Source organism: Prinia subflava, chromosome 7 (genome assembly GCF_021018805.1).
Source record: "Prinia subflava isolate CZ2003 ecotype Zambia chromosome 7, Cam_Psub_1.2, whole genome shotgun sequence".
NCBI lineage: Eukaryota > Metazoa > Chordata > Aves > Passeriformes > Cisticolidae > Prinia > Prinia subflava.
Genome location: NC_086253.1, coordinates 22,327,252 through 22,343,161, shown reverse-complemented (window position 1 = coordinate 22,343,161; position 15,910 = coordinate 22,327,252). Strand labels below are relative to the sequence as shown.

Here is a 15,910-nt window from a genome sequence, read left to right as displayed (position 1 = left end):
TCATAATTTTCAGCAAATAGTCCTGAAATAAGAGGCTAAAATCAGAATTAGGGACCTTAGAGTTTTGTTGGATGGGGGTCTACAAACAAAAATACCATAAATGGACTATGGCAGGGACTGTCCTGATTCTGAGCGAGGGAGACTTCTTTTTCTCTTTGCCTCTACTGGATTTGTTACTGGCCTTCAAGCATCCTGTGAAAATGGTAGGGTCAAACAAAAGTCCTTTCAGAGGACACACAGCTGTGCTGACCACTGTCCTCTCACTGCAGCTCTGGTCCCCACTGTCTGATTGACCTCAGTCTAATTTTAAGTCTTGTTTAATAACACACCCTGTTTTATTGTATTTGGTTCCCATGGGCCTGGTATCTCCACTTGGAGCTTGGATCCTGCAAGGTCCTCCTGGTGTGCTGGCAGTTTTCACCCAGCTATAGCTGGCAGCATGCTTACAGAGCTGTCAGGGTTAATGTGGCACTTAGTTATTGATTTTGCCTTCTAATTCCCTTCTGAGAACTGGTCCCTGACCTGGATTCAGGCCACAGCCCAGTGGCCTGAAATGGGAATGAAAAATAGTAGATTTCTCTTAAGCAAATGCTTCCTTCCAGCAGGACAGACAACCTTCTTAACTTCCCCTGCACCCAACACTTAATAACTTAAGAGGAATTTGGGACTTGCCATCTAGTCCCAGCTCATGGGAGTTTTTTTAAAAGGTTTTTAAATTTATTATTCTCTAGCTTTCCTCCTATACCTCTTCCAGTTATCCCAGAGTTCTCAGTTGCTAGTAACTGTGAAGCCATGGTTAATCAAAAATGTGACTTTTTTTTTTTACCATGTTGGAAAACTGTGTGAGGATTGTTTTCTTGTGTGGTGACTTTACAGAAAGCCCAGGAGAAACCCTGGACTATGGCAGGGTTTCTGTCTACCAAGTACTTGTCAACCAGCCAGCCAGCCAAAACCCACTTTGAAAAGATGTTTTCCTTATGGAATTCTGCACTCTGAAGACAATGACATATTGTTGTGATAACAGCAATAAAAAATTGACATCACAACATTAACTCATAAAACTTACTAAAAAAAACCTGAAAAAATAAAAGTGATGCTGAATGGTTATTTTAAATGCAGGAAATAGAAATGCATACACAGTTTCTATTATCCAAATGCTTCATCAAGTAAAAAAAAAAAAATTGCACGGTACTGCTTCATGGTTTTATTCCCCTGCTACTAGGTCGGGATTTGATGTTCTCCACAAGATTCTGAGTAGTAATAATTACTATTATAATATATTAAAAATATTTAATAATATAATAACATTGTGGTTTCCAGGCAAAGATTTTGCATACCGTGCAGTTGTCCAGTCTTCAGGAAGGTGGAAATTCAAGCATATGCATATGACATAGAGAAGTGCTGCATGTTTGCTTGTTTGGGGAATATCCTGAACAGGAAACTCTGAGTGACAGGGATTTGTTGTTTGTTTGTTTGAATTCCACGGGAGGGGCAGGGGAGAAGGTTTTTTGGTTGGGTTTTTTGGTTGGTTTGGTTTTTTTTGGGTTTTTTGTGGGTTTTTTTGTTTTTTGTTTTTTGTTTTTTTTTTTTGAAACAGACCTTTACCTGAAAAATGCATTAAGAAAAAGCAAGAGGAGTCAAAAATGCAGCTAGGACACACATCATGCATCATTAAACAAGATATACATCCCCTGACAGCAAACAGCAGAGCCCTGGCTCTTTACCTGCAAGAGACAAATCAGCTGTTCTAGAGAAAAAGACGGGGGAAAATGAAAACAGGCTCAAGATATTTCACTACTACGTCTGGTTCCAGTTCTGCTACAGTTACCACCAAGTGCATAATTAATTGAACCTAGAGCCAGCAGCTTGTTTGGGCAGCAGCAGGGCTTTGGCAGTCCCCAGGGCAGCCTCCCAGAGTCCCAAAAAGCTATTCAAGGGGAAGAAAAAAAGGCTTTGCCCTTTTGCGCCTGGAATCCGGATGTCTGGCAGAGGGGGCAGGGGCGGAAGGGAGTTGCAGCTCTGCATTGTCCTTCTGCTCCCGTTGCTGACACACCCCTATATCCTTCTGCTGTGCAGATCCCTTTCAGCTGCCTGCTCTCAGCACCTTTGGCTATAGGAATAGCTGAACGCGTTCCCACGTTCACTCCCTACCACTGCAACTGAAGAACTCTCATGCTCACAGGACTTCCTAAAATATATAATCTTGATATTAATTTTGATTTTAAAGCTTTTGCTGGTTTAGACTATTTTCCTAACTTGCTTTTCTTGGGCAGTCTCACCTTTGCACATCCACTGTCACAGCCTCCTGAGTGGCTTTGCTGTTGCAAGTGCAGGAGCTCTTCCTGCTCTGCCAGGTGTCTCACTGGCATCATCCCAGCCCTGCTCCAGTTCCTGAGGGTCACCAAGATGTTCATTTCTATGTAAAATATTTCTAAGTGTTCAAGGTCTTCTGGACAGTGATTGCAAGCTGGAGAGGACTTGATGGACACTTTAGTTTTGTGTACACCTCAAGTGAAGGAGAGAATCCTCATACCTATGGGTGCACTGTGCATGAGAAGACAGCCAGGACCAGGGCTCTGTAGCTCCAGTGGTAGCATCTCAGTGCTGATCAACTTGATACACAATTTTGTTCACAAGTTGAGGGAGCATTTAACAACACTGATGGAAATGAGCTGATGAAGGTTTATCCATATTTTGTTCATTTTTTTAAATATTTGCAAGGAGTGGTTGCAAATAAAATTCTTTGCTCCTGTCTGTGGAAGGGCTTATGAATTCCATTAACCACTGCTTTCAATCAAGTATTTCCCTCACAGAGCAAGGATGGGGAAATTTTCTAAAGAGGCGTCATCAAAGTGAAAACACCATCATTCATTTCCAGTCAAACAAAACCAGTGCTGCCCATGGCCCATCAAGGGCAGGCAGTAGTTCTGCAGCTGGTGCTGCTGCTACAGGTGGGGTACCCACTGCTGGCCAGCACAGGCTTCTCACTGCTGCACATTCCAGGCAGACCCATAAATCTCCTGTGCTGAGCATGAGGTGAGAATATTTTGGTCCCATCTCACACCCTTGCTCCCTGTTCGCTTGCATATCATACATGGTTACAGGGACACCACCATCATCCCACCCAGTCACCCGCTGGGTCCTGCTGGGGTCATTTGGGATCTGCCTAAGATGGAAGCAGTTATACACAGAAAAGACATGGGGACGTGAGCAAACATACTGTAACACTTGCTCCTGAATGCATCCAGTATTTTAAATTAGTCTCTTTGCTCCCTTGTTTTCTAGGCTGTTGGTTCTCCTTTTGGTTGTCTCTCTGTTATATTATTCTGCAAAATTTCAAATTTCTCTTCATATCCTCACTTTCTTTTTCTTTTCTTTGGCCATTTAAACAGCAGTGAGCAGCATTAGCCTGTGGTTTTAAAGTGTTTGGGTAGAATCTGTGATCTGTAGTGCCATGAAGATATTTCTGTATGGAGCAGTTTCAATGGCCAACTCTCTTTAATAGTGATTATTTATAGATGTCCTGCCATGAGACACACCCTTTTACCCCTAATTTTACATTTCCTTTCATATTTTTAATAAGTTTTCAGGATACCCTTTTCAGCAAATCAAACAGATATGTACATAAATGAAAGGTGACCTTTATGCACAAGGAAAGAGTTCTCATGAATTGCAGGAAGTAATAGACTATATGGGAAAAGCACCTTCTGCTCTTTTTTTTTTTTTTTATGCACAGCATTTCCTCCAAAGTCCATTGACTGCAAAACAGAGCCTTAAGTACCAGCCAGAAGGAGACTCCTGAGTATTTCATATTCAGCTTTACATAGCTCCCTGTCTTTGTCCTTCAGCAAAAGGCTGCAGTCTATTAAATTCATCTGCTCAATTTGAAATGAAGGCCGTATTAAATAACTTCATTGTACACTTCTACAGATAGAAAATGGTTTGGGGGTTATCTGAATGTTGGCAGCAGCCATCTACTGCTATTTGGTATAAGTAAATGCCTATTTAACCAGCCTTTGAAATGGAATATGATTGACAGTCTCTTTCCATACTCCCATTTCCATTACTTCACATATTTACTCTGTTTTTCTAAAAAATCATAAAATCCAGATTCCAGCTTCCAAGATATACTTCCCAGGACTGCTCTTCTGTCTCACCATCTCCAATAGTTTCCTGGTTTCCTTTGCTAACATGCTCCTACCTCCCAATAATCTGTCTCTTCCTTTAAAACTGCCCTTCATTGCAGGCAATCATTTACTTCCAGTTATGCTGTTTTCTTTCATCCTGTAATTGTCATCTTGTTGTCCAGATAAACTGTCCCAGCTGTACCTCCCAAATGTTTATACCAAGCATAAGTACTCTCCTTTCAGATAAAATGGCAGAAACACATCCCTGCTCTCCCAGACTGGCAGGAAGGGGTCTCATCTATTCCTCCTTACAAGCATTGAATACCTGGAATTGTGTGCTTCATGCCTCTCCCTCCCTGATGCTGGTAATATATTTTTTATCTATTTTTCCACCCTTCTAAGAGCCAAATAATGTTTGAGGAAATCATTATCTTTCTCTTTTCCCGATATGTATGTTGTCATGGCTAGAGCTTGTTGAAGCAGTACTTCTGTAAAACCTTTTTTTCTGACCCAGTACTCCCATTTGTTATTTTTAATGTGAGTAGAGAGAGAGAGACATAAGAAGTGGGCCTCACAATGCTGCTCTTTATCAGAAGGATGTTTGTTTATATAAGGGCTAGGATGTATGATCGTTGGTAAGTTGCTGTGCTTTCTACAGAGAAAGAAATTTTCAGACAAGAATCACATTCACAAAAACTCTCCAAGCCCAATAACAGAATAACGAAAAATGAGGAATATGTTTTTGATATGAAAATTGAAGGCTTGCTTTTACTATCCAGCTGACATATATGTAAGCAACAGCAAGGACAAAAGTAGTGAAAGATATTTGTGAAAATCTTACAAGCAGCAACTCTGACACCTTCCAGAATCACTATGCCATGATAATGTGCTAGAACATTGCCAAAAGTTTTCCTCCTTGGCTCTTACCAAGTGGCATTGTGACTCATATACACCTGTACCCAGGTCCATGAGAGCCACACATACCCCTGGTCACTGATTTAAGTTATTTTTTACATCCATAGCATCTACTTTTCAGATGCAGTAAAGTGAGGTAACTGTGAGAAAGCAGTAATTGTTCTTGGTATAGCAGATTTTCTAAAACATTTTCAAATCATCTTCTCAATGTATGCATATAATAACCACACTTTCCTGGACTTGTATTTCATGGCTGTATGCTCAAAACCTACCTACCACTTCTAAATGCAAACTGCTCAGTGGCATAAATCTCCAGAACTCAGTATGGAATCAAGTGGACTGGGATGGCAGAAAATCAAGATCAGATTTATTCTTTTCACCACAGAATGCTCACTTTCAAAAAACAAATCAACCAACCAAAACCAAAGCAAAAAGCAAAACCCAACAAAACACCCCAACCAGAACAAAAAAATAAAAAATCCCCTCCCAAATCCCACAGAAACTAAAAAAAACCAAATCAAGCCAAGCCAAGGTCATATTAAACCATTTCTGAAAAAAGTCATATGATATAAAACTGTTTAAAAAAATCACTTCATTAATATGTGCTAATAATATTGAACTGGGGAAACATTGCTGGAAAGGATAAAAAATTGGAATGGTGTTGTGGAGATTACTTCTTCTACTTTTTGCAAACATGCCCCTTAACTCAAATGATGTTGACCTTCTGCTAGTGTGATGATTTCTGTTCAATTTATTTGATGAAGTTGTACAAAACCCACTGTCATCCTGGTTCAGTGAAAGGATTGATTCCTAGAAGACAACAAATAATGGCATCAAGCCCAGCAGACAGAACATTTTTACACACTTTGTGTAAAAGCATGCACCTGGTATATTTTAAAATTATACACTTTTAGTTGTAATTTCTCTGTTCAGGGTTTTTCCCTCCAGATGAAGAGTAAAGTGTGCCTGTTCAGAGATTCTTTATGAGGGCAATGTAATATTTTAGAATGGCTCTTTCCGTCTTGATGTTCTGTGCACATCAATATGTTAATGTGTCTTTTTTCCCCTCCTGTTTAGCTTTAGCAAATTTGGATTTTGTTTTTATTCAACTTCTGAATCATTATTACATATTCAATTATTTTTCTCTGTTTGCTTTTAACAAAGGAAATAGATACCAAACAGCAACTGCTCGAAAGGAAATTTGCATAAGATACAAAAATAACTCTAAAATTCCAGCTCCTGACCTTCTCTAATCAGTCTTGCATCTTAATGTAAGATGACTACTGCCAGAATAATACTCCTAAATAAAGACAATTCTTAATGTGAATATTTGTTTATCTGTAAATGTAAAAATTAGTCTTGATTTTACTTACATTTACTTACAGTCATTTTAATGTCTCCAGTGTTTCTCCTGCCTCTGATTTCCATTGTTATCTGTGAAATCAGAATCATCCCCATGGAGATCCATTGATTCATCCTTTTGAAATACTGCCTGTTTCCATTATGGTTGTGAAAAACAGCTTCACTTTAAGAAAAGGTTGACATTATTGCAAGTCACATAATTTCAGTCCAAAATTCAGTGTCATGAGAATCACTTTGACTTGTTCAGTTCATTTCAGAATAGAATAATAAGACAGGAGTCCTAATGCTCAGCAAACTGGAACCAAAAATAATCACCAAACTCCCCTGAATCAGAACAGCTGAGACTTGTTCTCACAAAAGCCTTTTCCTGTGGAGCAAAGTAGAAGAAATAAAGAACACAAGGTCATCCAAAACTATTTTTTCAATCTTTCAATAATCACGTTCTCAGACTTTCCTGGTTCATTCTGTGCAGTTTCAACTCTCAGTGACTGAAGAGTGTGAAACAGTGGATAAAATAATTAGAAATATCCCCTTTTGAAAAACAGATTCATGTAGCCCCCCAGACTGTCATAAGCATTGTCATTCTGGTGTCCTGCACTTCTTCCTCCTGTCTAAACATCCTATGAAAGGCTTGTAAGTTTGGGAGCAAAGAGTGCATGAGGATTTAGCTGTCAAGAACTGTTCATTTGATCAAGTGCAGAGGCATGTGCATGCAATGATTAATTAGGAACACATCTTGGCATGACAAAATGGTGTGGAAGCTCCTCTGATAGCTAAAATGACTCGGAGAAAACTGTTTTAGTTCGTTGTAGGTTTTGCACTGATAAACTGTGGTTCCTTTGCACAGGGTCCTCCCTTTTCAGTTCTTCTCTGCTGAAAAGCATGCCTGGAGTCTGCCTTGATAAAGACAGGAAATTCTTCAGTAGAGTAAAATGTCCAGTGTCACTTGGTACCAAAAGATAGGAAAGATGACAATTCTGCTGAAGGTAATTAAATATGCCTTTTAACCAGCTGTTCATTCATAGCCTGTGCAGAAAAAAATTTAGTACATTGACTTGAAACAAAAGATAGTTGAAACAAATGTATATCAAAACCTAAAAAATGGACTAAGATTATAAAATATTCTGAGTTGAAAGGGACCCACAAGGATCATCAAGTCCGACTCTTAAGTGGGTGGCTCATACTGCAATTGGACCCACAAGCTTGGTGTTCTTAGCACCCTGCTCTAAGCAACTGAGCTAATCTCAGGGTCAGCTAAAGACTTTTTTTTTTTTTTAAAGCTGTATCCTTACACTTCTGAGAGACCATTAAATCCACAGAGGAAGAAATATAGCCTTAAACTTTGCTTAGGAGGCTGGAAACATGCTGCTCTGTAGTACAAATAGTTTCTTCATGAGAGCACAGTAAACTCCTCAGATGGCTGGATTCTGAGCTGTACAAATAAAGCTCACAATACAAAAACAACAGGAAGGTTCACAAGTCTAGTTGTCCTTTTCTTTTTCTCCATGGCTTTTTGGGTGGTCTCAGAAATCACGTTCTTGAGTTTTTCCACCCATAGCAGATGGAAAAGGGTATTGAAACTTTAAGAAACAACTTTCTCTTAAAAATGTTTGCTGAATACTTAAGTTGAGCAAGTAGTCTAGGAAACAAATGACTGATTAAAAGGCAAAATATATTCAGTTGCACTGATTAAAAAATTCCCAGTAATTTCATTGTCACAATTTCGAGAAATAGTCCAAAATAACTCATAGGTGATTGGGGTTTCAATTTGTAATGTGAAAAGTAAAGTAGGACATTAAAGGTCTACTAATACATAATAAAATATTTTAGTCCTTTGATATAACAACAATAAAGGAGTACAAAACCTGATGAGATCCACAGAAATAAAACACTTCTGCTTTTTAATCCCACACCAAAATGTATTTCTTTTTTCAGCTCAATGTGGTTTCTCTTCAGATTTATGTAGTAAGGCCCAAAAGCAGTCCTGAATTTACTGAAAATATTGAGAATGTTTTACTGAATTCAGTGAACAGTCTTAAGAATTTTTTTTTAATTTTTTAAAATAACTCCTTTCAAAATTATATATTTAGGGTATTTTTAAAGGAAGTAATTGAAAGTTGCATTTAGTTTATTTTTCAAACTATTAATGGAATGAAATAAAATATCATATTTTATGCCCACTCACTCTCCTACCACCCTTCCCAATTATTTTTTTACTTTTTAGCCCCTCCACAGATTTTCCTCTCATGGTATTGCACATTAGCTACTGATTAATCACATAGCTCCAGACACATCTGGGATTCTCTGCTCCTTACTTAAGTAGAGAAAGTAGTTCTTCTGGAAGTGGAAAGATGTAGAAATGTAAGCTCCCCTCCTGAAACCACCAGTGTCATCTCAGATTTGAGTAGAAAGGAAAGTAGGATTTATCCCTTTAAAATTAAATTTATTTAAATTTATTTTTATTTTTGTAAGGAAAATATAAGAAAGAGGCTTTGTTGAATATGACAGCTGGAAAGAGAGTTCCAGGGAGTTTGTGTGATCCAGAAACGTCCCCATCGTATTTAGTGGTGTTGTGTAGGTGGTGGGACAGGAGAGGTCCCTAGGAATGTGCTGAGCCCCCATGGCATCCCTCGGGCCCCTGTGTGCACCCCAGCCAGCACGCATCCCATGCACATCCTTCCTGTGTTGCACACATACCCCCTATGCTCTGCTCCTGGGTGGGGAAACAGCAGGGCTGGAGGGCATCCAAGACTCTGCATAACTCCAGAAACTAATAATCCATTTGACACTTACAGGTTTGAGTCCAGAGACAGAGGAAGTGGCTAACAACTAAAAGATTTAAAGGTAAGGTGACTATCCAGCTCAAGATCTGGTCGATAGCCACTTGATGAATATTAATTACATTATTATTAATAGAAGAAATATGATTAAACATTTAGTCCTTGCTTTATAGGCTGAGTTCTGTCTGAAATTTACAACATCAGGCAAATCAGTCCTCTTTCTGTGAAGCAAAGGCAAGAGCTTTTCCTGCAGCTCTGCTTATGCATTACGGTTGACAAAGCAGAGCCATACCTGAGTGATGGCAGGTTATGGGCATCCCAGGCAGAAGGAATATGCATGTTCAATGAAGTTGAGGGTTCAGCTGCACTTGGGTGGGAAAAGTAATTTTTATCCATTACTCAAAATACTTCCACATTTTGCATGGGAAAAAGCATGAAATTTTATTCTCAGGGTACCAGCCAGTCTTTACACAGTGCCTTTTCCTCATGTCCTGCTTGTTCTGTACCTGTGTGGAGATGGGACAGGGGTGACCATTTTTTTCCTTTTCTGATGCTGATGACTGGTGCACTGCGTGGTCCTGAATGGGCATAGCCAGTCCAAGCCTTGGTTCATTCTGTTTTCTTTTTGCGTGTGCAGAGTGGTTGGATGAGAAGAGTTTAGACTGTGTTCAAAAGTGTGTGTTGATTAGCCTGTAAAACAAATTTAACATATTTTTATTAGATAGACTGATAGACTCACATATGCATATTTTTCCTACAGGAAATACCAGTGGCAACACAAAGAGAAACAGCTTAATTAAAACACCATCTAGAGCAATGCACTTTCTTTGGCACTCGTGATTTTTTATTGAGAAGAGGAATATCAAAAAATGGTACTTCTACTGTGTTTGGGAGATCGGCCCAAACTTACACAATGCTAATGCAACCTCTGACCTATATTGAAGCCAGGCAGCTCCTGACATGATATGGGTGCTCAAGCAGGGAAGAGAGCACACACACTTGTCTGCAGCCTTCTGGCTGAACACAAGGACTCCTATGGCTGATGGAGCACAAAGACTAGAGACCTTGGAAGGAGCACAAGGAGAGAGGTTGGAAAGGGATGGATCACTGTGCCTCCAAAGGCAATCCAGCTCTGACACTCTCTAGGAGTTTATCACAACATCTCCCAGTGCCTACACAAGGTCTGTATGCAGCCTCTACAACCCAAAGTCTGTATGTCATAATATACCATCAGTCTGCAAAACTAGGCAGGGTTTGGGAAAAGTCTCATACTTTCCAGTCTTTCCTGTCTATTGTTGGTTTTCCATTACTCTGCTTCTGGATGCCCCTGAAAAACCACAAGAACTTCCCTTCTTGTAGGGTTTCATCACTTTTGCCTCAAAATGAAACTCACCAAAATGAAAAACAGCTGGATCAAAAAGAAATCTAGTAAGCAAATAAGCAAACAAATCCAAATCATCAAAAATTAAGTTGATTTTAATTCTGTATCTGGTTTTGGCCAAACCGTATATTAATTTTTAGATTTTTTTCTTCCTGTCACTTTATATGTCTTTTGCAAGAATAATCACATTTGGTTTTAGTCTCTACCAGTCTCTGATCTGTATTTCTGTTTTGCTGCCACTGGGAAACTGCTTTGCCACTATGTTCCTGCTTATGTCATTAGACCATATTACTGGTGATTTTTGGCTTAAACTCAAGCTTTTGATCAGCACCTAGTAGAAAAATATGTCTTGCTTCTTTTTATTTAGGATCTGAAATACTTTTGTCACTTGGGTTGATGCTACACAAAGAGGGTTTTCTCTAAATCCTCTGAAAAGCTTTGTGCCTCTACTATTGTGTTACCCACAGTTCACACTTTAAGGCAGGTAAAAGGACAATTCTAAAAATCTCTCTTGAACTGAATATGATCAATCAATAATTAACACTTGACATCCAATAAGTCCAAATTCCAGCATACAGAATGTTTCTCTTGGCACATCATGCTTGTCAGCTCCATTTTCAATTTGAGCTGGCAGCCAGCGATAGCAGCAGACTTACAGCAGGCGTTCTGCAGGCTTTTGTATCTGGGGTGGGTACTAATTTTACAAAGTAAGGACACAGGAATAACTTAGAGAAAACAAGAATTCCAGAGCTAGACTAATGGGACAGGCCTCTGGATAATGACTTTTAATACAGATTATTGAAAAGTAAACTATTCTGAGTTAAAGGGAAGGTATTTAGGTGTGCGAAAGAGGAGGTAAATTACTAGGTGCATGTAAAGGACAGGCGACTGGAGACTGGGGAGCGAAAGTGGATTTTTCCAAAGGAAAGGCAGGGCCTGACAAGTTTTTCCCTCAGCGCTTCCCCACGGAGGCCAGCCTGACGGGAAAGAGCCGCATTCAGTGTGTGCCCGGCGCTGGGCCCCGCCCGCAGGGCGCGGTGCGGCCCGGCCGGAGCGCGGGCGGCTCCGCGGCTGGGCCCCGGCAGGGGCCGCGCTCCGGGCCTGCCGTGAGGGAGGGCGCGCTGTGCCCCGGGCCGCGCCGCTCCTGAGCGCTGCTGCTTCATGCTTTGGGCTCTTTGTTTCCCTTGTCCTGCTGCCAGCAGGGCAGACAGTGCAGGCAGTCAAGGAGCAGCTGCCTGCCGGAGCTCGGAGGCTCACGTCACACAGGCAGGGCTGCCGGGGCACAGCCAGCCCGCGAGGGGGTGAGGTTAGGTGAAACATTAGCCACGTTGTCTTGGCTTCCCGCCAGGGCCTTTCAAATATTTCTTTATGTGCTGCTGATGCTGTGCTTGTTTGGCATTTAAAAGGTATGCTCCGACAGGATTTCACAACGAGCTGCCATTTTACGGTTCAAAACAGATGCGAGCTTATCACCCATGGCAATGTGTGTCTCCATGAACCCCTTCCTCTCCCCTTCCTCTCCCCTCCCTCGGGGCTTGCAGCGGAGCCACTCCAGGCAGATCAATCATGAGGACTGTGTAAGCGGCTAAAAATAATGCAAGTCATAAAAGTCTGGAAGCTGTTGATCATTTTGGGGTTTGGTTCAAATACTGGTCAATACCGATGACTGTGCTATCTGGACAGTAGTAGATAAGGGTCAGATGTTCCTCTAAGGTGATTAAGATGACTTGCAGTCCCCTTCCTCAATGCCTGTTGCCAAAGCGTGTCTCTTCAGTTTTTCAGGTTGCAGAGAACAGGCAGATATCCTTGACAGTTTGTCACTAGCAGAATTTCATCCTAGATTCAGAAATATAGTGTTGGAAGGCAGAACAAACTGAGCATCCTGAGAGATGCCAGTCAAACCAGTTCTTAAAGACTCCACCAGTGCTGCAGGCAACATGTGCCAGTGCTTCCTTGTCCTTTCTAAAGCTTCTCGTTATCCAGATGGTTCTTTATCTACCTGTCCAGCAACATAAAGGTGGAGCTGCGTGTTGCAACACTACTGGTGACTTGCAGAATGTCCTATAGACAGTATTTCCTCCAGGTCAGGGTGGGGATGGTGAGCAGGATAGTTTGATAAAGTCTGGAGTGCAAATTCAAATGGCTGAAATACATCTTGTGCCCAAGATAAACAATAGAAAGGTCAGAGAAGTGAGCAAATGCAGGCACGAGCTTTCACAGCTTTTGTACGGTTGCATCTTAATTTTGTGCTGGGATTTGTAATATCATTGTCAAAGGAGACTAATGCACAGAAGATGACTCTAATGAAGTGCTATTCTTTAAAGAAACAGGAGATTTGAGTACTTAGGAATCAAATATTTTGTTTACTCTGAGCTGGCTCTTTGACCATTATGCTAGTGCTGTGTGAATGCTATGAAAATGGACAGAGGTATTATTATTATTATTATTATTATTATTATTATTATTATTATTTGTAAGGAATAGGTAATATTCTGATTACCTTCTAGGTAATTTGCGCTGGTTTTGAGCTCATTTTTCTTTCTCATCTCCTGGAAGATAGGCAAAGAGTAGCTTGAGAAGAAACAGACACACACAAAGACACACACACAGAGCTTACCAAGAGAGGTCACTGCAACATCCTCCGTGGATGCATTCACAAAGGCATGAAACAACACTCTCAAGGCTGGTCAGAGGGGATCACTGCCTGCCTTGTAGGGTTTGGATCTCACACAGAACTCTAAATCACAGAAGTGAAGAAAACTGTGCACTGTCCTAATCATGGGAATGATTTTAATATCATGAGGTACTTCAAAAAAAGTCCATTTCTTTTTTTCTCTTGTGTGTAAGAGAGAAAGGCAGACAATGTGTGTTGCCAGCTCTTCTCGATAGACAGAGGGTGATACCATCCTCTGTAAGAACTCTCTCTGGCCTCCTGAAAGTAGGAAGTTTCCAGCCTTCCCTCAGATTCTTAATTTCTAATTAATTTATTCTAGATCCTACCAGCACACATCTGCACTCTTCTCTTGCTCAACAATTAGTTATGCAACCCAAGAAAAACATGGTATTAATTCCTGAATTTCCAAGCTCTGTTCCTGCCCTGAAATCTTCTCGCCTGTCTCTGCCCCTCCTGCTGGTCGTGGATCCTGTGCTCAGGGTGGAAGAAGGCTTTGCTGGAGATGCTTCACTTGGCTGCCACTGCTCACAGAGCTGGTGCTGAGGGATGGAGAATGAAGGGGCAGCAGAGCGCAGCATGACCCACTTTTCACTGACTGATATCCAGAATTAATCAACTCGCATGTCCTTCTGCATAACATGGATCAAAGGGTTTCCCAGCATTTGTTCCTGTTTGAACTATTGATTTTCTTTGCATAAACCAGCCAAGTTTAATTAAATTATGCACAGTGATAAAGAATCTACCCTCAGCTCTGTGTAAATGGTTCCAGCAGTTAATTTCCCCTCTCTGCTGAAACCACATGCCTTATTTCTAGGGCAGATTGTCTAGACAGATGTGTGTGAGAGCCCACTCCAAAATTTTGCTTCAAATACAGGTACTCCTAAATTACACCTACACAAGCCTTTCCCTTTGCTCTACTGAAGAGCTCGAACTTTTGGAAGCTCTTTCTGGAAAACACATTTTCCAGTCCTTAGTCATTCAGTGAACTCTCATCTGAAACCTCTTGACTTGTATGTGTGAGGCCAGGACACTTTTCAGCTGAGACCAGGTACAGATTTTGTCCGTAGCATCCAGAGTTCCCAGGTTCATGTACACAAGAATTCCTTTTGCTGGAGCAAACATTTCCTCCTGTTGGGTTATCTGCCCTGGCCTCCCTGCAGACTCACTGCTTCTAAGGGCTCCATTAACCTGTGAGGATGACCTGAAAGATTTGTTCTGTAATGAATGACTTTACTTTTGGCTGCACTGAATTTCATATTAAAAAATTGTTGCCTATGTGCAGTTTTCCAAGCATGTCACATTGCTGCTACTCAGGGACCCGATTTTTTCTTTATTGACTGCTTATCATTTCATGTGCATTTGCATGTGTCCATGCTCACTGAGCTATCCAGAGACTTCAGATAAAATACTTAAGAGGAAAGAATACTTAAGAAACAAAGACTTCCCTACCACCTGTCCCACCAGAGCTCCTGAAGCACAAGGCTGAATCACATATCTTAGACTTACTTTAATTCTGTCTGCCTAGCAGAGATAACAGAGCTCTGGAGGAGAACCTCTAGCTCATCTCTGCTAATAAATGAGCAAGTGCCAAATTTGCTAGGCCTGACTAGCTACACCAGTGGCTTGTAGCCTTGTAGGCTAATGTCAGCCTAGGCAGCATTGCCATCTGATTTTTCCTGGAAGAGATGGGGAGTACCACTGGAACTGTTCCTGTAGGGAGCCTTTCTAAATTACCACGTGAAACCTCCTAATGCTGCTGTAATGCAGACTAGAGAGCAACCTGCATCCCCATCTCCCCAGCTCTGGCTGCAGCCTCATGATGGATGAGGGTGGAGACAGCTTCTTGCTTCAGGGGATGCTATCTGCTCATGTAGGTTGTGCCACCAGAATTAAGTCCCAAAGCTGATAAAAGTGAACTGCTGGTTAACGTAGAAGATATTGGACTCCCCTGCAAGGCACAGGACGCTGCATGTGGTGTTCTGCATGAAATTCAATGCTGAGGTGTGTTCAGAGTGCATTGACTAGACAGCCCTTCAAGAGACCTTTATGCTAGGATCCCTAGCCTGGAGCTGCCACTCAGCTGAGCATGAAATAGGTACTGAGGGGTCAGCATGTGTGAGATGGTGGTGAGTGTGGGCTCCACAGAAGCCCAGGAATGCTGAGGTTTGATAGTGAGGTTCCAAATGAGTTTGGTAAATGCCAGGCTTGGTTGCAAGTGCCTCAGACAGTTTGAGCATTCCTCCTCCTTACCCCCCCACATACACCTGTATCCTTTATAAGATCCAGCCATGGCAATTGTCACTGCAGACAATAAATATTGTTTCTGTCCACACTGGAGCTCTACTTGTTCAGTTTTTTCACCATCCATTCCTCTTCAGCCACTTTTCATCACTTCAACATTTGACCTCAGAGTGGTCCTACTATTTCAGGTCCTTGTTAAAGTTTAACTGGTCATGAACACAAGTCGGGTTGTGATCTCATTTACTTCTGCAACCTTAACAGAGTTTCTCTGCACTTGTTGTGATGCACAGGAGAATAGATCTTCCACCCTACTGCATATTTGCTAAGTGCTAACAGCATATTTGGCTCAGTACAGAATGCAGACAATAAAAAGACTGATGTGCAATGGAGAGCTGTTTTCTCCCAGATGCCGCTGCCTGGGCTGCTTGCA

At 41.3% G+C, this 15,910-nt stretch overlaps 1 protein-coding gene across 7 annotated transcripts in view; it reads left to right on the top strand.

The window, feature by feature from the left end:
* LOC134552797 (atherin-like) overlaps positions 1-15,563 on the top strand; it is an 81,194-nt gene extending 65,631 nt beyond the window's left edge. Inside the window, exons 3-6 of one of the 7 annotated variants that reach the window (XR_010080946.1) lie at positions 4,371-4,492; positions 9,200-9,248; positions 9,945-10,365; positions 13,559-15,563. Coding sequence is in view for 3 of the 7 variants with exons in the window: in XM_063401772.1 (XP_063257842.1) it covers positions 4,371-4,492; positions 9,200-9,205 (128 nt within the window). In the remaining 4 variants the exon portion in view is untranslated. Of the gene's footprint in view, positions 1-4,370; positions 4,494-7,251; positions 7,391-9,199; positions 9,249-9,944 lie in introns of those variants that run through there. The other 6 variants (XR_010080947.1, XR_010080945.1, XM_063401772.1 and 3 more) reach the window with 6 other exon arrangements.
* Positions 15,564-15,910: the final 347 nt, after the last annotated feature.